The sequence below is a fragment of the Brassica oleracea genome, chromosome C9 (genome assembly GCF_000695525.1).
Source record: "Brassica oleracea var. oleracea cultivar TO1000 chromosome C9, BOL, whole genome shotgun sequence".
Classification (NCBI taxonomy): Eukaryota; Viridiplantae; Streptophyta; class Magnoliopsida; order Brassicales; family Brassicaceae; genus Brassica; species Brassica oleracea.
The window spans coordinates 1,881,887-1,907,063 of record NC_027756.1 but is presented as its reverse complement, the minus strand read 5'-3'; the positions used below and the strand labels follow the sequence as shown (position 1 = coordinate 1,907,063).

Genomic DNA, 25,177 nt, shown 5'->3' with positions numbered 1-25,177 from the left:
CATTTTATTTCACAAAATATCAGTTTAGTTGCATTATAAATATTCGTCTTTCTTAAAAAAAGCTATTGTTTTAACGGTAGTATTCTAGTCCATTAATGTTTGTTATAGTTCTTTCAACATTTTGACTTGACGAATTGTTTGTACTCATCAATGTCATCCAGATAAGTACGGCAAAGCAGGCAAAAGGCCAAATTTGATTACATATTTTTGTCTTTTGCAAGAGAAAAATATAAAGAACTTGGTATTTCAAAGGCCAACTATACGGACCACATCAATAGTTGACTTGGTTGGAGTTTGGTACTTATGTGGCTAATCTCTTTTCGCCGATCTTTTATTGATTAGGTTTTTTTTATTAGGGTAATTTCTTATACAATAATAACACAAGAAACTCAGAAAAAACTTACTGGTTAGTTTAGAAAATCAGAAAACATTATGCGTCACAAACGTATGGACGCAGGATTCTAAAGTTATTTCTTTGAACTTTCTTAGAAAACAAAGACCAAAACACATTTAAACTAAACAAAGTGTGGATTAAAAAAACGAAGTACGCAACAATATACAAAGTTATTACTATGCATTGTGTGGATGATTGGTGAGATGTCTGGCTGATTACTTTTAATCGGATCAATCCTACTTAATTCCAAGTAGTTGCAGAGTTTAGTATTTAAACACAAGTGAGCAATATAATTAGTATTTATATTATTTTAGTGATCAGGCGATATATAAATACTGTGTGTAATATCAACCAATTTCATGGAAAATGTTAATTTGAATCATACATTTCATTCGCACTTCTGATTATTTAAATGTCATAATCTGAAAAGTCTTCATTCGTTTCTGCAATTTGTACATTTCTATGAAACTTACCACCACTCAAAATACTAATTAAATGTTTGTTAAGAGATTTCGATATAAGCTTTTAAAATAGTTTTATTATTATATCATTCATCGGATAACAATCTTTAGAACTCTTTTTGGACATGATTTTGTTATTTGTATTTACAAATAATATATTGATATCCAAAACAATGATATTTGATGGATACTAGTACTACTGACTTTGGGGATACGACCGGCCAAACCGAATAACATTCTTGTTAGCTTTATAATACAAGGAAAATTTACATATGTCAAAATGGTATAAATGATATATAAAGTTAAAAAAAAACTAAAAACATCGTGAAATAAAGATTGCAAATATCTACATACTTAATTATTTGTCCTTTATAAATTCATAAGATTGGAGAGATGCACACAACAAGCCAAAATACGACTTATCTTTCTAATAATAGAGGATCTAATTAACAAAATAGCTGACATGAATCCAAGATTCCGAAAAAATGTTGATAAGAAACGAAGTATATTAGGGAGTGATTGGCTAGAACCGGTTTCCTTTTAGTCAACGCTTCTAATGGTGGGATATTTAGAAAACGCATTTTTCTGCGTTAGGTTTTACAAGTATATATAGTCAATATAATTGTACATAGTCATATAATAGAGCTAATCACGTTATCGTCCCTATCTATGATATTTATATTCTCATTAAAACTTGTCTATGATGTTTCGTTTTTTTTAATCTATGTATATATCTGTGGACAGGCAACTAAGACAGTTCATATGCAATCGTGGTGTGAACAACACATTCTAATAAATTATCTAATACAGTATTTCTTTTTAAAGGTGGCTGCGTGTAAATAAATTCTAAGCAATTAATACAGTATGTTATACAAGCAAAGTGTAGAAAAGTTACGAGAGCTTTTTTCTTTTTGTAAAATCTAAATTAATTTTAAAATAACGAACTTATTGAAAAATACTAGGACTGGATATTTCAATTTTGAGATGTATTACCCACTATGATCTATATTCTTCTAGAATTTTAGGTTCCACCATATCCATGCATGTTGAAATATTTACAGGTTTGAAATAATTAATTCCAGTGAGAAACGAAATATATCATGTATGACTGAGATGATATCCGATTTTACTGTCCTATGTTTTATTGAATATACTATGAATAATTTTAAAAAAGATATATGAATTATTTCATTTATGATATCCTTATCTCTCTCATCATATTCGGTGACATTCAGCTATAAATATATGTGTGTGTGTGTGTTATTAAGGTTGTCTTAGCTCTGTGAAACTTGTTAAGGTCTCCTCTTTCTCTATCTATCTCCCCTCTTACTCTTTCTGCTATCACCATGGAAACTCAAGCTCCTGCTGAAGATTCATACGATAAACTTGTTAGTTTCTCTCTTTTTCCATCTATGTTTTTATTATTATGAATGAGGTAGTTCTATCAGAATTGAAATAATAAAACAAAAATTACTCAGTATTTTATTTCAGATGATAATTTGTGAATGAAGTTTTTAACCTTTTTTGTTATTGCTATTTAATAGTTGAGTGGTTGAGCTGCAATTACTTTTACAACAAGTTAAACAGAAAGTTTTGGATTTGTTTTGTACCTTGCACTTCACGACTTAGCCAAAAAATTTGGAACTTTTTTTTTTTGTTTTATTTAACCTGGGGTATCCCGGGCCTATGGAAGGGCCCAGACTAATCCCCAAGGGGAGGTGCAGCCCACGGATAGACCCTCTCTCCGGATATGCAAATGAGCCCTAAAGCATAGACCCATATCCGTGTGGGGTGTCCAGAGACATCATGAGGTAGTTCCCTCCGGCAGGGTTCGAACTCGTAACCTGGATGCAGGAAGGAGCCCGTCTTTACCATTGGGCCATGATGTTCCGGACAAATTTGGAACTTGGACGACGCTTATAAGTTGATTTGTTACTGTTTTGTCCCCTTAAGCAATATCTACTTCAAAGCCTCATGAATACATATATAGACCCAAAAAAATGAATATATAATTCAATATTAATGGTGATTTGATCAAATTTATAACAGGTGGAAGAGAAAAGAGCAAGAGAGAAAGAAATCGACGCTTGGCTTCCGATAACATCATCAAGAAATGCAAAGTGGTGGTACTCTGCGTTTCACAATGTCACCGCTATGGTTGGAGCCGGTGTTCTTAGCCTCCCTTATGCCATGGCTCAGCTTGGTTGGTATATAAATATATATATATATATATATATATCACTTTCTATTCTTTTCGGTTTCAAATTCCAAACAAATATTTCATAATTAACCTTGGATCGAAAGCTAAGCTCACAAAAAACAACTCAAAAGGCAATATATCATTTGAATCTCTAATATGGATGCATATTTAAACCAAACCGTAGCAACCGAACGACTATGGTTAGAGTTTTGCTATAGTTTCATTTGAACCAAACTTTGAGCATCATCATCCTCAAGAAGCTCTCCCAGATTCTCAAAAATAAACAAATTAATTTTTAATATTTTTTTTGCTTTTGATTTATTTTTAATAAATCAAACTAATATATAGTATACCATAACATTTGGCAGTTGGGTCTCTTGTGTTGATATGCATTGTAATTAGACATTTGGAGATACTGTTTCTCACCTCATTTTTTCCTTTAAAAAAAAAGTTTACTCATGAAAATGTATCCTAGAGATTGCAAAAAATGGTCTTATACATTCTAAAACGTTAAGTTAACAATCTATTTATCCCTCAAAACTTTACTATAGTATATACAAAGTTTATGTCACGTTCTGTTTTCTAGTGATATATAATTGATTTAAAGTCAAGGCAAGTTGAAAACTATTACAATTACTGGTTCTCAGAGCTATCTGATCTTAAGCTAATCAAAAATTCCGGTTAACAGGGGACCGGGTGTGGTGATTCTAATTTTATCATGGATCATAACACTATACACACTATGGCAAATGGTGGAGATGCACGAGATGGTTCCAGGAAAACGTTTTGACCGTTACCACGAGCTTGGACAACACGCGTTTGGAGAGAAGCTTGGACTTTACATAGTCGTTCCGCAACAGCTGATCGTGGAAGTCGGCGTTTGCATCGTTTATATGGTCACAGGAGGAAAGTCTTTGAAAAAGTTTCATGATCTCGTCTGCAAGGATTGTAAATCGATTAAACTCACTTACTTCATCATGATCTTCGCATCCGTACACTTTGTCCTGTCTCATCTTCCTAACTTCAACTCTATCTCTGGAGTCTCTCTTGCTGCCGCCGTGATGTCTCTCAGGTAACTAAACCAGTTTTTGAATAGAACTCTGAGTTGGTTATTAACTTGACAGCCGGTGCGATTCAACCATATGGCTATAACTTATGTTAGATTTCAACACGTTATTAGGAGATGGACGTACCCGTTTTTTTTTTTTTTTTTGCTTGGTTTAGTTTGGACTGGAGAAAAAGACATGCTGAAACCAAAGTTCATCATATTTTCTATCCTACTGATCAGTACCCGTTTTTTTTTTTTTTTTTGCTTGGTTTAGTTTGGACTGGAGAAAAAGACATGCTGAAACCAAAGTTCATCATATTTTCTATCCTACTGATCAGTATATAATACCAGTTTGACATTTGTGATACGGTTTTAGCAATTTAGTCTTTATATACACGAAGTAAACCCGGTTTTATTTGGTTCGATTTCTACAGCTTCATACACTTAATAGGCTTAATTCGGTTTTTGGTTCAGCTTCATAGGCTTAATTCGAGTTTTATAAATGTTTGGGTCATGTTCAATTATATAATACTTTGAGTTCAAATATATTTTATAAGTATGTTTATCCATTTGAATTCGAACTCATTCTAAAATTGATAAATAGTAATTTTTAGTTTAGATAATAATAATTTGGGAGTTATATTATCATTTTTTAACACTGGGTATACATATATCATGTAGAAATAACATGTAATGAATTTTTTTTAAAATACTTATTTAGGTTCCGAATATTTATTTCAAATACTAATTTGATCATGTAGGTTTTTTATTTGATTTTTTGGATTAGATGTCGCAATTAGTACCAGTTTTCCAAATTTTATATATTTTCCATCATATATAATTATAATACTTTGGATTCAAATATTTTTTCTATAATTTTGTTTAGTATCCATTTTTAGTTCAAGTCATTTTAGATTCGGTTAATAAAGCTTCGAGTTTAGTTAACATAAATATGTAATTCATTTTTTAAAATACTTACTTCGAATACTAATTTGTCCGGTTGGTCTTTTATTGAAATTTTTGGATTAGATGTCTCAATTAGTACCGGTTTTACCAAAACCGATATTTTCAGTTAACTAACCAATCCAATTCCACTTTTCACATTTTGGTCACTCTAGCTACTCCACAATAGCATGGTCAGCCTCGGCCGCTAAAGGCGTTAAAGAAAACGTTGAATACGGTTACAAAGCAAAATCCACAGCAGGAACGGTATTCAACTTCTTCAGCGCGTTAGGAGAAGTAGCGTTTGCTTACGCAGGACACAACGTTGTCCTAGAGATCCAAGCCACGATCCCATCAACGCCTGAGAAGCCCTCGAAAGGACCGATGTGGAAAGGAGTCGTGGTTGCTTACATTGTCGTTGCGCTTTGTTACTTCCCCGTCGCACTTGTTGGTTACTGGATGTTCGGTAACTCTGTCGAGGACAACATTCTTGAAACACTCGAGAAACCGGCTTGGTTAATCGCAACTGCAAACATGTTCGTTGTGATACATGTCATTGGTAGCTACCAGGTTGGTTTGTTTTTTCTTTTCTTAACCGTTTTTTAAACCGGAGTATATATGTAAACCGAAATTCAACTTCTTTTTTCAGATATATGCAATGCCGGTTTTTGATATGATGGAGACTGTATTGGTTAAGAAGATGAATTTCAGACCGAGTTGGTATCTTCGGTTCGTTGTCCGTAATTTCTACGTTGGTAAGTGTTAAAGTCTGTTATTCTTCTGTGTTTCTATTTATATAGTGAGATTTGATTATGATTCTTCAGCCGCAACAATGTTTGTTGGTATGACGTTTCCGTTTTTTGGCGGCCTATTGGCGTTTTTTGGTGGATTTGCGTTTGCTCCGACAACATATTTCGTAAGTCTGCGTTTGCTGAAACGATTATTTTCGAGTTTAAAGAAATAAAAACTAATTAAATAAATGTTTTTTTTTTCTTTTGCAAAACAAGCTTCCTTGCGTAATATGGCTTGCCATATACAAACCAAGGAGATACAGCTTGTCTTGGTGGACCAACTGGGTAAGTACCAGCAACTAAACATAGTATCTTCTTGCGTTTTTTTAAAGAAACAATTGTTCTTATGTTGTGTTTTATTGGCAATTTTTGTTTTTGTTTTCAGATATGCATTGTATTTGGCGTTTGCTTGATGGTTCTATCGCCAATTGGAGGGCTAAGGACGATCATTATCCAAGCTAAGGACTACAAGTTCTACTCGTAAATCACAATACAATTTAAATTTGGATCACATTCTCTGATACATATAATATGTAGTAGCCTTTGAAGCTTTAAAGTTTGTTTACAAAGTTTAAATTACATGTTTGATTTGAATTCTCACAATGTTTGATTTTTGAGTACTTTTGATTCGTTTCTATTTGAAAATAACACATTCTGAAAAGACCTTTCATATAAACTTATGACAACATTGGAAAACATCATAAACCTTAGACTAAACCTGCCCTGGCTATTGTTTTTATACAATGTATATATTATCTATATACACTTTCTTTTTTTTTCTTTTTTCAATCGATTTCACCTTCTTCCACGTCGGTAGCTAGCTTTGGAACAGCAGGAGGAGCCTCGGGCACTTCTTCATCATCATCTTGTTTCATGTACAAACAGAGTTGCTCAAGAGGGTTGATTCCTCTGAAGTTGAAACTTCCAAGGGGGTCCAAACCTCTCTCGGGGCTGGTTTCATCAACTGAGCTAGGTAATTGCTCTGGTGCACTCGAACTCAGCATCTCCAGGTCCTCAAGGAACCGCGAGTTCTCGTTGATCTCCACAGTTTGCTCCATCTGGTGGCACATTTCAAAACATTTATCCTGATGTAATGTAAAGTCGTATGTTTTGCTAATTTTACCTTTAATAAAGCTTGGCGAGCTGCTTCTCTCTCAAGCTCTGCATCTCTCTCACCATCAGGTTGGCCATCTGATTCATCAGAACTAGGACCAGTTATTGAATACTCACGGCTTCCTTCGAGAAGATCATCCATTCTCTCACCTTCATCTCTTTGCGCCTCAGCATTTGCAGTTTCAGGCATCTGGAAAGTTACCAGCTGCATGGTTTAGATTCATAACAAATTACTTGCCTTGAAAAGCTGACATTGATGATTTATTACCTTGGAAGAACCCTCTTGGATCATTGGCTTAGCCTCATCAGATTGATCTTCCGAGCTACTAGACTCTGAATCTGAAAAGCAACACCCAATTCAGTAAACACACAGAATCTATTACAGTAACAGATGCTACTAAAACAAGGTTCTGATAAAAACATGAGACAGTGATATATTGTAACATCACTATAGAACCAAGAACAAGAAAATGGTTAAGGAATTGAGAAATTTACCTTTAGCAAGAGTTCCTGTAGTAACCTCCGGGGAAGGCGGCACTTTCAACCATTTTTTTTTTTTTTTTTTTGGCAAGAGTTTCCACTAAAAATATTAACGCTTGCTCTCGCTTCTATAATTCACCTTTAGCAAGAGACCTGCATCACATGAATCACTTGAACAACAGAAACTAATGCTTTCCCCAATCAAAGAGACAGTTCCTACTCCCATTATAACATACTAGAGTAGTTCAATATATTTGCAACATTACTGCAAAGTTTCCACAGGAGCAAAGAAACCCGTTACTCCATCAGTTTCATTTTAATTGTCGTTTTACCTTTACGCACACAAATTAGTAATAGATATGATTTTGTGTATTTCCAAACTAAAAACACAATTACCTATGCAACTAACCATATTTCAACCAATAAAAAATAAAATAAATAATTTTATTAATAAATTTTGCATTGAAACTCTAAAACCACACTTATTTTGAAACAAAATTTTTGTAGATTTTCTCTACCACAACAATTAAATCGAAACGGAGGGAGAACATACCCACAAACTGTCGGGAAAAGGTCCCTATTTCATTTTAGCTAGCTTTTGGGGGTGACAAGAACTCTAGCTCTAAGCATGATGATGCTAATTCAAACGAAACCCTCTTTTTTTCCTTGACTCTAATCATTCGAATTGGCAATTAAAAACCGTAACTAAAAATAGACTTAATTTTTACCATTAGCAGTCTCGTAATAGCTGGAATCGTCACAAGTCGAGTTTCAAACCTCAACCTCAGATGCGAGCTCGAGAGGAAAGAAGCAATCTAAATGATCCGTGAGCCCTTGAATCTGGAATTGAGCAACAAACCCTTGAATCTGGAATTGAAACAGAGACAAACCAGAAACTCTTGTCATCAAATCATGAGGTAAAACCTTCGTATGATAAATAATTAAATATCAAAGCTTTCGCGTGCGAAAAAGCTCGAGACAAAACCAAGTCGGAGAATACATCTATCTATATACCAAAACATGAACTTTCTGCTTCGGAAGAGAAAAGAGGTGGCTCCATCGAGACCACAATTCGATACATTTCCATGGATCTGTTGGTACATTTGGAAGGCGAGGAACGACAAACTCTTTAATGGGAAAGTCGTATCTCCGATTGACACTCTACAACACGCATCCCTTGAGGCGGAATGCTGGAGGAAGGCTAATGAAAATGAGGAAGAAAAGGAAGATCACAGCGATCTTCCTACTACGGAGGACTCTCCAGTGCCTCCTTGGATACCCCAAATCACTACATGTCAAATTGATGCGTCATGGATCAGTAATGGCAATGTTAGTGACCTAGGGTGGAGTCTTAAGGATCAAATGGGCTCTGAGTACTTTGGACTGCAGGCATGCAATAGGAGCCTCTCAGCTCTTCATGCTGAGATGAAAAGTTTACTTTGGACAACCTCATGTATGAGAGACAAGAGGATAACCTCGGTAAGGTTCGAAACAAGACTGCTCGGACCTAGTGGACATGACTAATAATCCGATGGAATGGCCTACATTCACAACGGAGATTGAGATGTACCAGAGATTACGTGAAGACTTCGAAGATGTGAGCTTGTTTCATATTCCTCGGAGCAGGAATGGTCGGGCGGATACACTAGCAAAGGAAACAAAGAACAAAGACTATATTTTCTCCCATATAGATCATATCTGGATAGATGGAAGTGCTCCTCTGAGGATCGGCTCGTCTACCACCACTTGATCTAGTTTAGATAGTCAGCTAACAAAAAAAAAAAAAAAAAAAAAAAAAAAAAAAAAAAAAAAAAAACCAAGTCGGAGAGGGAGAGAGATTTTTTTTAAATATTTTTAAAACAAAGGCTTTAGCTTCTTACACCGACAAAAGCGCCTGTCTCCAATTTTTTCTGATCGGATGGACCATCTTGATTGAGGTAAAAGCCGCCAGATCCATATCCAACGGTCAGTGAGATCTTGTATGCGGTGAAAAGTTACCGTCACACGTAAATAAACAGTTACCATTGACTTTTTTAAGTAGACTGTGTTAAATTGACTGGCCTGCTCATGTGAGTTTGCGTGTAGTTTTAACTTTTAAATACAGTCCCTCTCTAGAAGCCACTGGTGAGTCCACAAGGCTAGACGAAAAACGGCCCGGAGTGGTTTCCGTTGATGGAAAAACGACATGGAGTCTGTTGTTGGAGAAAAAGTAAACCCAGCTTAATTTATTTACTATTGTGTTGTAGAAACGTTGGGCTCAATCAGTTTTACGTTGGCCCATAGGCCCAAAAGAGTAATACAGTCGTCGTGTGTTAAGCGGCCGCTGTGTCATCGTGGAACACCCATTTTCTCTCGTTTCTCTATTTTCTTCTTTGTTCCTCGATCGTCTCCCGTCGCCGATCTCGTCGTTCCATTCCCCGGTGAGACTCTCTCTCTCTCTCCGTTGGTATATCTCGTATTCGAATCCTACGATTTCATTATTTTAAACATCTGATTGTTAAGTTATTTATATTTACATATATTCGACGGATCTGTATGTAGACTCTCGATTTCTAGGGTTTGTTCGCTTTTGTTTGTGCAATCGCATTATCACTGCTTCGTTATTCTGTTTTGATTTCAATTTCTTTGTTATCCAGGGAGTTGATTTGGTACGAAGCGTTAATCAAAATGGTTGGAGGAGGAGGAGTTATCCAGCAGATTCTCAGAAGGAAGCTTCACTCTCCATCACTCGTGAGATTTTTTCAGTCTCATTTATCTTTTTTTTTTTGTTTATGTAGTGTTATTACAGCTTGGGATCTGTTGTAACATTTGTTTGGGTTTTGTCGGTAAAAGGCTTCGTGTTTTTGATTTGTGCATTTTTGTCAGAATATGACTGGTTTGGTTTGCAGCATAGACTTTTCTCTTAGCATTGATTTTTGTGTTGTTATTGCAGGTTACTCCTGTCCGGTCGTGGTTTTCTTCGAAGACTGCTCATGTGGAGGCTGGGTCTTCTGGTGTGAGAGCATTTGCGCTCTTGGGTGCTGGTGTCACTGGGCTGTTGAGTTTTTCGACAGTAGCGTCTGCTGATGAGGCCGAACACGGATTGGCTTGTCCAGACTACCCTTGGCCTCATGATGGCATTCTCAGCTCATATGACCACGCGTCGTGAGTGTTATTACTTGCTCTGAAACTTGAGCCTTGTACTGTTTTTATGACTGTGTTAACTGATGAAAGTTTGATTTTTGTATGAGCAGGATCCGTCGTGGGCATCAAGTTTATCAGCAAGTCTGCGCATCTTGCCATTCAATGTCTCTGATCTCATACCGAGATTTGGTGGGTGTGGCCTACACTGAGGAAGAGGCAAAGGCAATGGCTGCTGAAATCGAGGTGGTTGATGGACCTAATGATGAGGGTGAGATGTTCACCCGTCCTGGTAAACTCAGTGACCGCTTGCCTCAACCATATGCCAATGAGTCAGCTGCAAGGTTTGCTAATGGTGGAGCGTATCCTCCTGATCTCAGTCTTATCACTAAGGTCTGCTGCTGTTTTACTTAAAACTGTAGGTTTGTGGTAAAGTAAATTTGTGTGTTAGTGATCTAAATGGTTTCAGTGTTGTGTCTGCTAGGCACGTCACAACGGTCAAAACTACGTCTTTGCTCTCCTGACGGGTTACCGTGATCCTCCTGCTGGCATTTCAGTAATTTCTATCTCATTTCTTACATTTGGACATCTTTAAATTGGAACTTTCTGGTTGTGAAAGAACGCATGATAATTTTTGCAGATAAGAGAGGGGTTACACTACAATCCTTACTTCCCTGGGGGAGCAATTGCCATGCCGAAAATGCTCAATGATGAAGCTGTTGAGTATGAAGATGGTGTCCCCGCCACAGAGGCTCAGGTTAGGTTTCCGCTGTTTGAAATGTTTTTGAAAGACGAATCTTTGAGCTTAATGAGCATGGCCTTGGTCAGTGTGGTGGTATTAACCTTACTCTTTGAATTAAGCGCAGATGGGTAAAGATGTTGTGTCATTCTTGTCCTGGGCAGCTGAGCCAGAAATGGAAGAGAGGAAGTTGGTGAGTATTTCTTTCTTTCTTTTTCTTCTCCAGTGCATATTGCATATTGCTTAATGTAGCAAACTTACAGTCTAAATAGAATTTTTTAATTATGACCAAACGAGGATTAACGAATTGTTGTTCTTTGTACTAAGTGTGCTCTGCTAATATAGTTCTTGGTCTGCTACCAACACTAAGACGCTAACAGCTAGATATGCTGCTAACACTGTTTGACTCATTTTAAAAATCTGTTAGCTTCTACACCGAACCAAAGAAGGGAATTAGCTTTTGTATGTTGACGTTTTACATGGCGATTAATATTGTTGGGTGATTATTATTTTTGCAGATGGGTTTCAAATGGATATTCCTACTATCTCTCGCTCTGCTCCAAGCAGCGTACTACAGGCGACTGAAATGGTCGGTTCTCAAGTCCCGCAAGCTGGTTCTCGACGTGGTGAACTAAAAAGCACTGCGTAGTAAGCTTTTGCAGTTGGCTACACAGTCCTCCATTTTATGTCATAAAAATCTTTGATGGGACCAAATCTCATCCTTCTTATTTTTTTTACTTCCGAGTATCACTCTAGGGAATTTTATGAGGATAATAACGACAAAAATACTTCTGCCTCATAATTCAAACATGAATTTTGTGGTTTATACATTTTGTTTCTCGTTAATTCCGGTACGGTTCGCCTTTCCGGTTTGTTTCAATAAAGAATATTTTTGTACTTGGTATCCTGGTTTACTTTATGTGTTCTTCCCTTTTGGGTTCTTTACTCTCTTTTTTCACTGATACTTTTATGTCCCGTTTTTGCCACATATATAATAATTTCTTAATCTATATAAGCTATCATATATTAGATGTAATCGCAAAAAGAAGTAATTGTAATGGTCAAAATTACAAAATAAAATAAAAACAGTACTGAAAAGCTTATACAAATGATTTTCTCCAATAGCCTGGTAAATAAATAATCGACATGACTTGATGTGCTTATTCTTCTTGATATAAATGATCACCTCCAATTCTGTATAATTCTATGATCAACGTAACACTCTTACCAATTACGATCAAACCCTCACCGGCTTTTGCAGAACAGCAGAGAGATTCCCTTGCCCATCAGCCTTCTCTCCAATAACCCATTTCAGCTTCTTATACCCAAACCTCTCGATCAAACGCGTCAGCTCCTTCTTCTTCACGTCACTAGCGCAGTAGAAGTTATCCAACCAGAACAACCCACCGGGTTTCAAAACCCGATCAAGATCAAACATCAAGAACTCCATCTTCTCGGGTTTCCCTTCAACATCCAACCCGCTAGAACCGTGAACAAGATCGAACACATTGTCGTGGAAAGGGAACCTATGGTCCAAACTCAAGAATAACGGGAAAACCCCTCTCGCAGCTATGAACTCGCTAAACGGACCGCCGTTATTCAACGCGTTGGTGATCACAGTCACGTTCCTCTCAGCCATCCTCGCCGCGAAAGTCCCCGAACCACCACTAACATCGAACCCGATCCGGATCTTCCCATTGGCTAAACCCAACACATCGTCAACCAAGAAGTCGTTCTTCCCCTTAACCTTGACGAACCGATCTTTCTCGCTACCTAGATCGAAGCAGCCGACGCAATCCGAGCCGAGCTTCTTGCCTTTCAAACAATCAAAGCCTTTGCATCCGAGCCCGCTCCAGTTAACGCTCTTGTTACCAACAGGCCTCCATAGAGATTCAGGAAACGGTTTGAGATCTTGCTTGGCGACAGTTTTCGCCAAGCATCGTCTCCTCGGCAGGGGCTCGCATCCGCGGAGGATCAGCTTCTGGCCGAGGCTCCAGTCATCAGGACACCTGTCGAACACTTTGTAAGACATGTACTGCGACAGCAAATCCGGAGATCTTTCGCAGGAGTGGCCCACGGAGGAGACCATCTCGGTGATCCCGGTCCTGGAGTCTTTACCGAGAGGGAGCTGGTGGCGTAGGAGGAACAGTTTGAGCTCAGGGACGATGTTGGGACGGGAGAGGTCGATGGACTCGTAGCCGAGGATCTGTTTCTCCATCTGCGCGAGCTTTCGCTGGGAGGTGTCGATCTCTCGGAGGATGAGGGAGAGGTGCTGGGAGACGAGGGAGATGTTGTTGGAGTGGTGGAGCGGGTGGGAGGAGGATTGGGAGTGGGAGGAGAAGGCGTATAGGGCGAAGAGGTTGGTGGTGACGACGGAGAAGAGCATGAGGAGGTTTACGGCGGAGGAGCAGACGGATGTTCGTCGGAATCTGGCGGTTCCGTCGCCGATCTTGAGGGAGACAGATCCCATCTTAGCAAGGTTTTTGACGGTGAGATCAAGCTAAAAGTGTCAACACAGAGTCTTCATCGTTGCATCTGCACAGAGATATTAACAAGATTCAAATTCTAGAGTACTCCCGATGTAAATTATTCAGATCTAGTGAAAGTCAATATGAGAAATTACGATGCGCATGAGCACATAATAATAAGATTTAAGATTCATTGCTGTGAGAAGTTTGATGATGGTAGAGAGAAGATGGAGCGTACCGTGGTTTCAGCGGGAGAGAGAGTCGGTGGACTTTCTACTACAGTCCCGTTTCTCGGAGCTGATATCGTCGTTACTCGAGAGTCGAGAGTGGAGAGTGTCGCCGACAGGACTCGAGTCAACACGTGACTAATGTATTAAGTGGTTTTCTTTAATGGGCCGTTATCTTGGGCTTGGCCCATATGATTCTTTTTGGGTCGACCAATTTTGAGAAGCAAAAAAAAAAAATGAAATTGAAAATTGGTGAGATTTTCAGAGATTGCAATAGAGAATGAGAGGTGGAAAGGTCTGGAGGGGTCATCAGCTCTGAGCTCTCTTTATCTCTCAGGTGTAAACTCATTGAAGACTAAGTCTTGACTGGTAGCATCATTTTGTCTTACTGGTTGAGTTGTTTCGCTTCATGCAGTGGAAGTTCATGGAGAGGAAGAAGGTGCCTCTTGCTGTGAAATGAGTCGTCGAGAATATATATGAAAGAATGAGAAAAGACATCTCCGAGTAAAAACTCTGGTGATGAAATTTACAAGTGGTGATTCATTCTTGGAATACTTATCATCAGACTAACTGAAACCTGCTTACTAGCTCTGTTTTTTTTTTTTTTTTTTAATTTTAAATACGAAAAGTGGTTCGAAGTAAAACATAGAGTAGGTGAGAGAAGTTATTAACCCACAAACTAAAGCTCTGTTTCCAAACCGGGTTGGTTTGTAACTCTTTCTTGCATATTAAGGCAACTTATTTAGCAATTCTGATGCAAATGCTCTACTTGAACATACACCTACTTGATGCAAATGCTCTACTTATATCAGAAACGCATCTCCTAAAGGTAAGATAAACAATCTGCATCCTTGATTCATCTCCACTGGAGAAAACACCGAACCAAATGGAATGAAATTTTTAGTCATAATAAAAAAGATGTCTTAAACATTGACAAGAACTCATCACCAGAGGCAAGTTACACGCATTTGAACTTACAAGTAAACCGAAAAGGAGGGAGAGATCTATATACTAAAACCGTGTTCAAGAAGGCACATCTCCATCAGGCATCTCCCAGTTATCTTCCTCCTCATCCTTCTTCTTACTCTTGGTTGCTGCTGCTTCTTCTCTAGTCTCTTGAGTAAACTTTGCATAAGGACGCCTGAAAAACAAAACCATAAATACAAACTCAATCCCTCTTCCACATTTCAATTCTTGAAAGCTACTCTCTCCAAGGTTTTATAAAACAAAATTGTTTACTTTTTTATTATATTAATTAATGGTAAATTGTAAAATTTCAAAAACATAATTATAGGAACAATTAATTACAAATAATAAAAACTGAAATTTACTATGCGTTCTTAATATTTGTAAAAAAACATTACTAAATCACAAGATAAAGACAAAACCTTTTCTTGTTACGCTTAGCAGCATCACGAGTCCTCCGCTTCTTCTCGTCCTGCTTATTCTCAAAGTACCTCCTCCTCTTGCACTCCTGTATAACCCCCGTCCTCATCACCTCCCTTCTAAACCGATTCACCAACCTCTCCTCCGACTCGTTGTCCTCCACGAACACCTGCACGTTGTACCCCGAGCTGCTGAAGAAGAGCGTGTTCGAGTACGCGAGCGACGGGCATATCACGGAGGCGAGCTCCGAGGAAAGCGAGGCGTTGGAAGGAGGAGCCTCGTCCGCGGCGAGATCGTTTCTTCGTCTGTGTGGGGATGCTGGAGTGGGGAGAGTGAGATTGGGAGGCGGGGTTGGTTTGGTCTGGGATTTGAATGGAGAGATGAATGAGATGAAGCTCGTGAGTGAGAACGAAGCCGCCATTGACGAAGAAGAAGAAGAAGAGATTGGATTGTGGATAAGAATCAAAATCAATTTCTAGGTCAGTGGATCAGTTGCGGGTTAACCCGGTTTCACATACGGGTTATAAGGCTTCTTATTGGACTTTTTTGTTATATGGGCTTCAAATACATTAATAAAGGCCCATTATATAAACAGCACGTAGTGTGTGATCTTCGTCGTCGTCGTCGTCGTCTGCTTTGTTAACACAGTCTGGGGTTTGCTGGGAGATTCTGGAAAAATCCTCCACCATTGTTGATCCTATTTCTTGATTTGATCGATCGATTCTAAACACATGTACGTACAATCTACTCGGATTCGCTTTCTTTTGAATCATTAATCGCGCTAATGGTTGTTTTTGTTATCTGAGATCAGGAAACACTCGGTGAATCGTCCTCCGACGCCTGATGAAGACGTGACGGAATCTCCCGAGAGGGACGAGCTCACGCTTGGAGAAATCATCAACATCAAGGTCTTTATGCGAAGAAGAAGTCTCTTGTTTTTTTTTTTTTTTTTTAATTTGGGGTCAAGCTTTGTTTTTGGAGTATTGATGATTTAAAAAAAAAAGACTTTGATTGTGTATAGTTGGTGGAGAGTGGAGAGAAAGAGAATCTGATGGAGCTCGTGAGAGATAGATTGGTGGAGTCTGGTTGGAAAGATGAGATGAGGATTGCTTGCAGGTGCTGCAGTGTATCATAACTTGGATATAGCTTTTGATTCTGATCAATCTTTTGAAGTTGGTAGATGTTGGCTGGTGGTTAATTAGGGTTTAGTTAACCAAACTTAGAAATGTTCAACATCACTTTAACTATTTGGTATTAATAGTCCCGGCATCCGAGGTGACGAGATCAACCTCACCTATTCATGGTTATCGCTGAGGGTAGAGAACGGGATTTGGTTCCTTAGGATTTCAAAACCAAGCTAGTGGAACGTGCCGGGTTTAGTGGGTGGGCGAAACTAGTTTTGTAATACATTGACTAGGGAATTTTGTTCAAATCAAGCTTGTAACCGTTTCACAATACCGGTTTGTTTTTTAATTAAAAAAAAAACTATCTTTGGTATTAATGGGTATGGTTTTAGCTACATTAGGTTCCGGTTTCAGCTTTTAATGTTTTAGCATACTTCTCCAAGTGAGCTATCTTTGGTGTCATGTGTGGTATGGTTTTTAGCTACAATTTGAAGCTCTCTTTTGGATCGCAGGGAGCATGTAAAGAAGAAAGGGAGGAAAGATGTTACAGTGGATGAACTAATACGAGCCATCACTCCCAAAGGCAGAGGTATAAAAAAATAAAAACAAACTTGAAACCAGTTTTGCTCTATACTCGTTAACTCAGCTATTGAAAAGCTCGGCTTTGTTTCATGGTGCAGCTTCAGTACCAGATGCTGTCAAGGAAGAGCTGTTGGACAGAATCCAAAACTTCATTCGGTCAGCTGCTCTTTGATTCGTCCAAGACCATTTACTACGAAGGATGATGATGGTGGTTTCTACTTGTACCCAACACTAACCAAATGTATCATCTTTGCTGTTGTAGAAGAATTAGCTTTCCTATTTCAACTCTTATCATGTACCAAATGAAACAATGCCATCCTTAAAAAGTAGAAAACTTATCATTTAGAACATTTGTTTTTTTTTTCTTATACCACTGGTTTGTCTCTGTTATTTGATCTTTTACTTTCTGTCTACATAAATCATCGTCTCAAAAGGGTTACCAAGTCTCTTACAGACACAGACAAAAACTCACACACTAGACACAACAAGATCTGAGAGTAGTCGCTGCTTATTCGGCAGAGCCTCTTCATCCTTTTTGCTTGCCTCAAGACACACACTCCCTCCCTTCTTAGTAAACCATACATTTTGAACTCGACTCTTAACTAGATCCCAAAAGCTTACGCTCTTATGGTAATATGCATATATATTTAGATAGGTTTCACCGTTTCAGACAAATCACACCCCTTAGCAACGTGGTATTGCATCCCCGCTTATGGAGAGCCAGCTTGTTCACAGAGATCTAGCAGATCCAATGTCTGCAACAAAAACATCATACAGGTAACACATTATCACTTCACAGGTCCATATCTTAATAGATTTCTACACGCAAAATCCAGACTAGTACCTCGGGAACAGTGAGCTCAAGGCGGAACTTTGGACCATCATAATGGTGAAGAACAGGCCTGAAGGAATCCTCTTCCAAGGCTTTGCATATTTTCCTCACTCTGATCCTTACCTGTTGTGATATGAAAACAAAGAAGTCGAATTGGTACAAAGTATCAAGATGAAGACTACAAGATAAATCTCACCTGAGCTGGAAATCTAGACTCTCCTTTGCACTTTTTGTCCTCCCAAGCAGTGGCATCAATGTTAGTACCTCCAAAAGTTGTTGCCTAAACCAAAGGAAAATCAATCTTCAGAGACATTGTTTATAATATGAACTATCAGTAGAACAAGAAGCAGGAGAACAAACAAACCTCAAAGATACCATGCAACTGGTGAGTAGTGTAATTGTAAAGAAAGAGAGGCAACCCAGGTGTTATTGCCCTTACAGAGTCCCTGTATCTCGGAGGTAAACCTAACAAACGAAACAAAGATCTTTGAAATAAAATGCACTGAGGAAGCAAATTGCAAAGAGATAGAGAGGTATGTTGAAAAAATTACCAAATAGGTGACGTTTCAAGTCGTCCTGCATGGTATCATTGTTGCAAACAAAGATGTACCCGCCGAGAACTTCATCCCTTGGAAGCGTCTCTGATGCAGGCAGGGTTTTAAACCTCTTGTCAACAGCATTATCATTGCTATAGTTGTTGCTGCTCATCTCTTTGTTAGCAACAGCATTGCCAAAGTACTTGTTAACTTTCATGTTGCCTCCACTTTTGAAGTCATTCATGTTGTTGTAGTAAACATTGCCCTGCATCAGATTCATGTTGAAGTTGAGGTTGTTGTTCTCCTGGAAACTAAACTTGTCGGTAGGCCTGAAGTCAGAGTAGGTTTTGGAGAGATCAAGGTTGTTCGTCCTTTCCCCCTTCATCCTAGTCTGCTCAGCGAGCTTGGTAGCAACAGTGGACCATTTGTGATCCTCTGATGCTCTTGACTGACCTCGGAGCTCGTCACCCAATTGCCAGAAGCTCTCCATAGTTCCAAAAAATCTAGCTGAATCAATACAAACATAGAGATTAAAACACATTCATCACATCTAATCTTTAACACTAAAGTTTCTATCTTTTTGTTGTTTTCGATCATTTTAGAGTCCAAAACAACCAAATCGAAGCTAAACCAGAACAAATTGAATCGCAAACCCTAATCAGCCAATGAATACTCAATTTTTTCGTCAAATTTCGAAACTTTCGCAATACCCATCATCGAAATTGAGAAACCCAAAGCTCGAAATTGATCGGAAGGACCCAGAGATTTCGGAGGAGAATTATAACGGATAAGTTGAAAAAGACACTAGATTTACGGAGAGAAGACAGACCCTTTTGCTCGAATTCCGCCGGACGAAAATGGTACTTTCAGTGGTGGTGGATCTGTAGATTTTATAAGACTTTTACTCTGAACAGTTAGCCCTTCATTTTCTCCATTAATTACGGTATTTTGCCATTGCCGTATGAAACCACGCGTCATCGCTTCAGTAGCTCTCAAGTTTGAAAGCTTGGATTCCTTTGTTTCCCGCGATAGCTGACTTTCTCCACCGTCCGATTCAGTTGACAAATTGTTTTAATTATCTAAATTATGGAGTATTTAACACAGGTTTGGTATGAGCTGTGAAGTGTATACATTATCCGTGTGATGTGTAGTTAGAATTTGGTAACAAAATATTTATCCAACTGGTTACCTAAATTATGGGTAGTTTTCTCGTATGTTAACACGTGTGTGCCATACTGGATTGACACTCGCAACTCAGCTTTCGCTGATTCGTACTATTATTTTTGTATCTCATCGTGATTAAAAAAAATATGGGTAGTTTTGTATATTTATGTGTTAAGTAGTAGACCAGTAGTTTTAGATACTTGAACGACTGGTATCCATTATTAATCGAACTCAATGCTTGAAATGCACGTCCCTCCATCCATGGTAGTTACTCAGTAATCTGATTTGTATATGTTTATTTAACCTTTTTTTTTGTTTCTAGCAAATAATTTTGTTTTCAATCGATATTATGTTCAAAACTATTTAAAATAATATTAAGGTAGTAAAAATTACCAACCAAAGTCGATTATTTTTGCAATATGTTACGGTCAAATTTGCTTTTTACAAAACCATGGATCACTTGTGAAAATCTTAATTTTTTTTGTGAAAATCATTATTACTATATCAAACTAATAACTTTTTCACCGACAAGGTTTAGTTTATTTCTTATAATAAATTCAGAAACGAATTCCAGACAATTGAAGTGTTAAACTATGAAATGCGTATGTAAACACATTTTTTATTAACAAAAAGATTTAGATAGGTGGTACCGATCTTTAACTTCGACTAATAAACCGAGCTATCGATGACTAGACCAATACAGTGGATTAGCCCTGCCATCATTAAACTCGAACACATGTATACAATTTTGTACAATAGTATGTGACAGCAAAAAAGACCCACTTGATTCATATCTAAAAATACCGCTACTGGCTTAAGTATATACCAAACTGCATTATTAAACTATTTTTTGTCAACAAATGGGAACATCTTAATCTTGTTTATTACATCATGTGATGCTCAACCTTTTTGCAAGCTTCTGTTATTCCTGCAATCACAAACACATGTTATTGGGCTTTACCAAGCATATTAGAATAATCCATCCCCTGGCTATACCATTACCGTGGTCTGTGTTGATCTTGTCTGAAAGTTTTATCTATTACAATTTCTTGTCGAAGATCCGCCACTAAAAGTTGCTCATCAACTTCTATAATCAAGCTGCACTGATCAGAACACCGAACACAACTTCTGCCATTCTTATTCCCTACTATGTCAATGCCACGGCAAAGAAGCCTATTGGGCTCAGTCACGGTCTCTATCAACTTTTATTGGGTCGAATTTGTTTGATTACTCTTAGGCTCGCGTGACCTCACAACAACACATGCGAAGCAGACGTTTTGGCTAAACGTCGTTTTTGTCCTTTGGCTTAGCTGGTTCATTTATTAATTATTGGCGCCAAATTTATTATTTCCCTTAGTTGTGAACCCCAAATTCCAGTGTATATTGACGATAATACTGAGTTTGATATAATATTTAAAGAAGGAGAAGAAGGAACCGAGAAGAAAGTATCAGCAACAACTGGTTTTATTGCGGGACAGCTCATGATGTTCATGTCGATCTATTATGCGCCAATAATTAATAAAGAAATCCACATAACTATGTAACGTTTGTGATAAGGGGTGTTTTGGTCATTTGCTTATTATTGGTGGTGGCATTCTAAAAGTTTTATCTAATTTTTTTTTATGTTCAGAAGATAGTGTGTAATGACGTCGCTGCAAAGCTCGGGGATGTTGACGAAAGAGCAGATGGTTTATCTCTTTGATCGATTCGACTACTTGACCTCGCAATCTGGTAATCAACTTCATTTCTTTCAAGAGTGTCTGAATCAATAAAAACGATTGATTCATTTGCAAATTTTTTTTTTTTTTTTTAATCTTATAATAATCTCAGATGTGAAGAAAAGAATCTCCGACGCCGTTGAGGACAAACAGGTGAATGTTTTGTACTGTTTGGTAATGGATTATTGATTAATTCAGTTAAGAATATTGTTTGGTAGACTAGTGTCGTTTTCAAAGTGGATGGTGTAGATTATGTAATGACAACTGTGTTTTTTTTCAGACAAGAATATTGTTGGTAGACTAAATGTGGTTGAAGTATTGATGTTTACATTGTGTTGGTGCTTGATCAAATGCAGGAAGCTGTGGCGGTTACAACTGCAATTCAAGAAGAAATATTCTTGGAGATGGGAATTGGTAACCTTCTCTTTTTAGCTTTTATCGGTTTTTTTGATACATATGCTATGTTTCTCAATGAAGGGTTATTACTGGTTATAAGCAGACCCAGGATTTGGTATTGGATGCTTGGGGAAGCTGAACTCTGCGTTTGAAAACGATAAAGAGTTGATGATTGGTTTCTACAAGTTTCTCGCTAAGTAAGGCTGAATCTCCCTCCTTTTCTCTCTTCTAGTCAAGGGCTAATACACCAGTTAATAGGGAGGAGATGGCATGTGAAGAAGCTGAGCTTGGTCCAGATGGGTTTGAACACAAGATGGAAGCTCAACGACAGTTACACGAAGAGGTAATGTCAGCCAGCTTTGGTTAAAACCAAACAAAAATGTACATGTAAGTTCAATGTCTTAATATTCAAATGTGCTTTCGTGCAGCAACTGGAGATGCTAAAGTATATGCGTAAGTTTCCTCTGGATGACCAATCTGCCATCCTTAAAAAGGTAAACAGAAAATAACTGTCTTTACTATGACTTTTAACTTTATTCAGGAAAAAAAAAACAGAGTGTTTCAGCCTTTTGTTTCTGTTCCCAATAGCTCCAGAAGCAACTAGAGAATGCGGATTTTGAGCCTGGGGCATCCCTTTTGTCAGGAGAGCAATTGGAGGAAGCTGGAAGAAGAAGAGTGTCACCAGTTTTTGGAAGCAGATAAGCTTCTTGTTTCTCACAAGGGACTCTCCAGTTTGTAATCTGCGTCTCTTTTATCTTTTTCTTTTCACCTTTTTTACACACAATTGTAAACAAATAATTTGGTTGAACTTTTCATTTGCATGAGAAATGTAAAAGAAAATATGTAGGGCTCGTGCACAGTTGCTAGATAGGCGTAGAGAAGACCATCCCTTCACCGTGGGACGGTATCACGACCAGGTGGTTTGTGATTCGGTGTCTTATGCAAGCCTATTGTGTGAGAAAAGTCTATTTTATATGATTGTGTAAAGCCTATTGGACGGTAAAACCAGGACGGTATCACGAACATGGACGCTTCTGTTGTGTGAGAAAAGTCTATTTTATATGATTGATTAAAAATGTTATTTAATCTATGGAAAACAACAAGTTGATATGGCCGAGTTGGTCTAAGGCGCAGGATTAAGGTTCCTGTCCGAAAGGGCGTGGGTTCAAATCCCACTGTCAACAAAGTTTTTTCCTTTGTTTCCTAGTACGGATCAGATATGAGGTAGGCCTCGCCCCTTTTTGTTTTTTAACGCTTGAAAAATTATTTTATTCCAAACAATCGGTCTACAATAACGTGTACCATAATGTAACACAATGGATTAGAAACTAAACATATCCACGCACACCACTAGGGGCTATGGTAAATGGTTAAAATCTAACGGAAAAAACAGATCCTAACCGAAACAAAATAGTTCTTAAAACGTGAAAGAAGATAAACAGCTTAGGGATAGACCAAACATTGCTGTATGTTTTTATATCTTTCTCATTTGCATAACAACTTGACGTTGCAGAGCATATAGCTTGTTGTGTCTACAATAAGAGGAGCACACCATCAACCTTCGGATCCGGCAATCGACCGTAAAACTTCCAGTCCGGAGCAAAGCTAACTCACATGCAATTATTGAGTTATGTGCCACATGCTACAGAATGCACCATAGATGACCAACCTACGCCAATTCCCAAATCCATCAACGCAAGAAAACACAATATGCACTGCGACGGAGACCACAAGAAGAAAAACCACAACCTAAAATACACTACACGCACCATCACTGAGGACAGACAACCCAAGGTCTGAGAAGGCACAAAGCACACCATGAGAAAAATAAACGCACCGAACCTCGTCTTCTCTAAATTATTTATCAATTAAATGAGTCTTCATCTAATTAAAGATGGAGCAACAACCGACGTCGTCAATTTCTTTGTTTCCTAGTGATCTAACCACATAGATACTTTTACGGTTGTGTGTCGAAGCTTTGGTTATCAATCACTACAGATCCATGTTTCATCAAGTCCTTTGAAACTTCACAGCCAAGTCTTCTACTCTGCTCAATATAACATCACAATTTCTTTGTTGCCTCGATCCCGCAACTTACTCATCAGAGTTCAGCCAGGTCTTACTCTTCTTCTCAGCGTATTCATCGTCATCCTATGACATTCCCAGGAGAATATTGTTACTTCTCCGGTATGGATTCTGTGCAGGGCTTGATCTGCATTGAAGATGCAGACTCCAAAACCCCCTTAGTTTGGAACCCTAGCACGGATCAATTATTACTTTTATCCAAACTCAATAAAAACTTGCTACGTCAGTTTTGACTTTGAGATCAGGGCAAGAATCATGGAGAACCGTCAGAATTGAACTAACTTGAAGCGTAAGTGTCGTGGCTATGCTTCTGGCCGATGCGTCAAGGGGGTGATATATTATCTAGCCCGTAATATTCAAAGGTATGATGCGGTTATAATGAGCTTTGATGTCAGATCTGAAATATTACGTATGGTAGAACTACCCTCACGTATTCATCAGAATGTGTTGATATCTTACGAGGAAAGATTAGCTTGTGTTGATATAAAGAATGTTACAAGACTGTGGATTTTGGAGGACGCAGATAAACACAAGTGGTCGTTTCAAGATTTTTTCTTACCTTTGAGTGAGTAGAATCTGAATGTTTCGCGTGAAGAACGTAACTGGTATCAAGGCTATCTATATAACTGTTTCAAACTAAAAGGTTGCACTCGTGCTGGTGAGTTTATTTATGTAACTTCAAGGTTCCATAAATCATCTTATATTGTATCCTACGATCAGGTGACAAATAGTTGTAGAAGACTCAAATTTAAAGGAATCGTGGACGGGGGCTCACTGTGGGTACTTTCCTGAATCACATTGAAAGTCTTATGTCTTTGTAACAATTTGTTTTTGCTTTTTTTTTATATATATTGATATTCTTTCTAAAACATTTTATAAAGCATGAGTTGCAACATTACAAACTGTGTCTCAGATAAAACAAGTGGTTGCTAACTCCAGGCCTGCTGATTCAGATTCTGGGAAGGAACCGAGTGGTTGAGTTTGGAACATTTCAAACAAGGGGTGTTTCGGTTATTGTTCACACTCTCGTCTACTTCACTCTTGTTTGTGTTCTCTTGCTCGCTCTCCAAATTCACATGTACATCGCCTAATCTACTAATATTACAAATATGCTCTCCACTTTTTGGTATTAGAGCATGATTATCGCTGAAACTGTTAGGGGTTTCTTAAATTTTTTTTTTTGATCTGATTAAAATAAAAAAAATTAAAAAAAGAATCAATCGCGGACCGCCACGTGTCAGTAGGGCCTGCAAACAATACAAGAAACTAACCAAGATCGATCTTTAATTCATTACTTTCGTAACCCACTCTTATGCTTTTGTGGGGTTCAAGCCCTTTAAACTCCCCTCTAAGGAACCCTTTAAATACCCC

The 25,177-nt window shown here is 38.1% G+C and overlaps 8 protein-coding genes, 1 non-coding gene and 1 pseudogene across 13 annotated transcripts; 6 read left to right on the top strand and 4 right to left on the bottom strand.

Annotated features, from left to right (window-relative positions):
* Positions 1-2,143: 2,143 nt before the first annotated feature.
* LOC106317265 (lysine histidine transporter 1-like) lies at positions 2,144-6,421 on the top strand. Its single transcript, XM_013755109.1, has 8 exons — positions 2,144-2,243; positions 2,905-3,062; positions 3,744-4,127; positions 5,222-5,615; positions 5,695-5,800; positions 5,870-5,961; positions 6,053-6,121; positions 6,222-6,421. The coding sequence occupies exons 1-8, from the start codon at positions 2,202-2,204 to the stop codon at positions 6,318-6,320; spliced, it is 1,344 nt and encodes a 447-aa protein (XP_013610563.1). The 5' UTR covers positions 2,144-2,201; the 3' UTR covers positions 6,321-6,421.
* A 143-nt stretch (positions 6,422-6,564) lies between these two features.
* On the bottom strand, positions 6,565-7,648 carry LOC106317266 (transcription factor GTE8-like). Its single transcript, XM_013755110.1, has 4 exons — positions 7,445-7,648; positions 7,218-7,288; positions 6,960-7,139; positions 6,565-6,894 (listed from the first exon to the last, which is right to left on the bottom strand). The coding sequence occupies exons 2-4, from the start codon at positions 7,239-7,241 to the stop codon at positions 6,622-6,624; spliced, it is 477 nt and encodes a 158-aa protein (XP_013610564.1). The 5' UTR covers positions 7,242-7,288; positions 7,445-7,648; the 3' UTR covers positions 6,565-6,621.
* A 2,096-nt stretch (positions 7,649-9,744) lies between these two features.
* Positions 9,745-12,187, top strand: LOC106315473 (cytochrome c1 1, heme protein, mitochondrial-like). Of its 2 annotated transcripts, none has more exons than XM_013753211.1 (8): positions 9,745-9,875; positions 10,066-10,159; positions 10,362-10,573; positions 10,663-10,942; positions 11,034-11,105; positions 11,190-11,306; positions 11,416-11,481; positions 11,807-12,187. In XM_013753211.1, the coding sequence occupies exons 2-8, from the start codon at positions 10,097-10,099 to the stop codon at positions 11,921-11,923; spliced, it is 927 nt and encodes a 308-aa protein (XP_013608665.1). In that variant the 5' UTR covers positions 9,745-9,875; positions 10,066-10,096; the 3' UTR covers positions 11,924-12,187. The 2 variants fall into 2 exon arrangements, with proteins under 2 accessions (XP_013608665.1, XP_013608666.1); XM_013753212.1 differs by having other exon boundaries at positions 9,745-9,849; positions 11,807-12,185.
* Positions 12,188-12,296: 109 nt separating this feature from the next.
* LOC106319189 lies at positions 12,297-14,112 on the bottom strand. The gene is made up of 2 exons (XM_013757446.1): positions 13,995-14,112; positions 12,297-13,823 (listed from the first exon to the last, which is right to left on the bottom strand). The coding sequence occupies exon 2, from the start codon at positions 13,756-13,758 to the stop codon at positions 12,526-12,528; it is 1,233 nt and encodes a 410-aa protein (XP_013612900.1). The 5' UTR covers positions 13,759-13,823; positions 13,995-14,112; the 3' UTR covers positions 12,297-12,525.
* Positions 14,113-14,849: 737 nt separating this feature from the next.
* Positions 14,850-15,816, bottom strand: LOC106318652. Its single transcript, XM_013756725.1, has 2 exons — positions 15,372-15,816; positions 14,850-15,124 (listed from the first exon to the last, which is right to left on the bottom strand). The coding sequence occupies exons 1-2, from the start codon at positions 15,788-15,790 to the stop codon at positions 15,007-15,009; spliced, it is 537 nt and encodes a 178-aa protein (XP_013612179.1). The 5' UTR covers positions 15,791-15,816; the 3' UTR covers positions 14,850-15,006.
* Positions 15,817-15,983: 167 nt separating this feature from the next.
* Positions 15,984-17,472, top strand: LOC106318653 (transcription and mRNA export factor SUS1-like). The gene is made up of 5 exons (XM_013756726.1): positions 15,984-16,102; positions 16,181-16,277; positions 16,391-16,485; positions 17,006-17,082; positions 17,174-17,472. Coding segments are annotated over exons 1-5 (345 nt in total). The 5' UTR covers positions 15,984-16,100; the 3' UTR covers positions 17,248-17,472.
* On the bottom strand, positions 17,466-19,337 carry LOC106318651 (B2 protein-like). Of its 4 annotated transcripts, none has more exons than XM_013756723.1 (6): positions 19,273-19,337; positions 18,459-18,950; positions 18,272-18,372; positions 18,104-18,187; positions 17,920-18,030; positions 17,466-17,830 (listed from the first exon to the last, which is right to left on the bottom strand). In XM_013756723.1, the coding sequence occupies exons 2-6, from the start codon at positions 18,931-18,933 to the stop codon at positions 17,786-17,788; spliced, it is 816 nt and encodes a 271-aa protein (XP_013612177.1). In that variant the 5' UTR covers positions 18,934-18,950; positions 19,273-19,337; the 3' UTR covers positions 17,466-17,785. The 4 variants fall into 4 exon arrangements, with proteins under 4 accessions (XP_013612177.1, XP_013612178.1, XP_013612175.1 ...); XM_013756724.1 differs by having other exon boundaries at positions 18,459-18,938; positions 19,273-19,327; XM_013756721.1 differs by having other exon boundaries at positions 19,154-19,295.
* Positions 19,338-21,211: 1,874 nt separating this feature from the next.
* Positions 21,212-22,572, top strand: LOC106316084. The gene is made up of 7 exons (XM_013753948.1): positions 21,212-21,338; positions 21,438-21,478; positions 21,682-21,739; positions 21,825-21,918; positions 21,980-22,064; positions 22,150-22,215; positions 22,310-22,572. The coding sequence occupies exons 1-7, from the start codon at positions 21,251-21,253 to the stop codon at positions 22,421-22,423; spliced, it is 546 nt and encodes a 181-aa protein (XP_013609402.1). The 5' UTR covers positions 21,212-21,250; the 3' UTR covers positions 22,424-22,572.
* Positions 22,573-22,824: 252 nt separating this feature from the next.
* Positions 22,825-22,905, top strand: TRNAL-AAG. Its single transcript has one exon. It is a non-coding gene; the product is annotated as a tRNA-Leu (tRNA).
* Positions 22,906-23,793: 888 nt separating this feature from the next.
* On the top strand, positions 23,794-24,785 carry LOC106314081 (annotated as a pseudogene).
* The last annotated feature ends 392 nt before the right edge of the window (positions 24,786-25,177 follow it).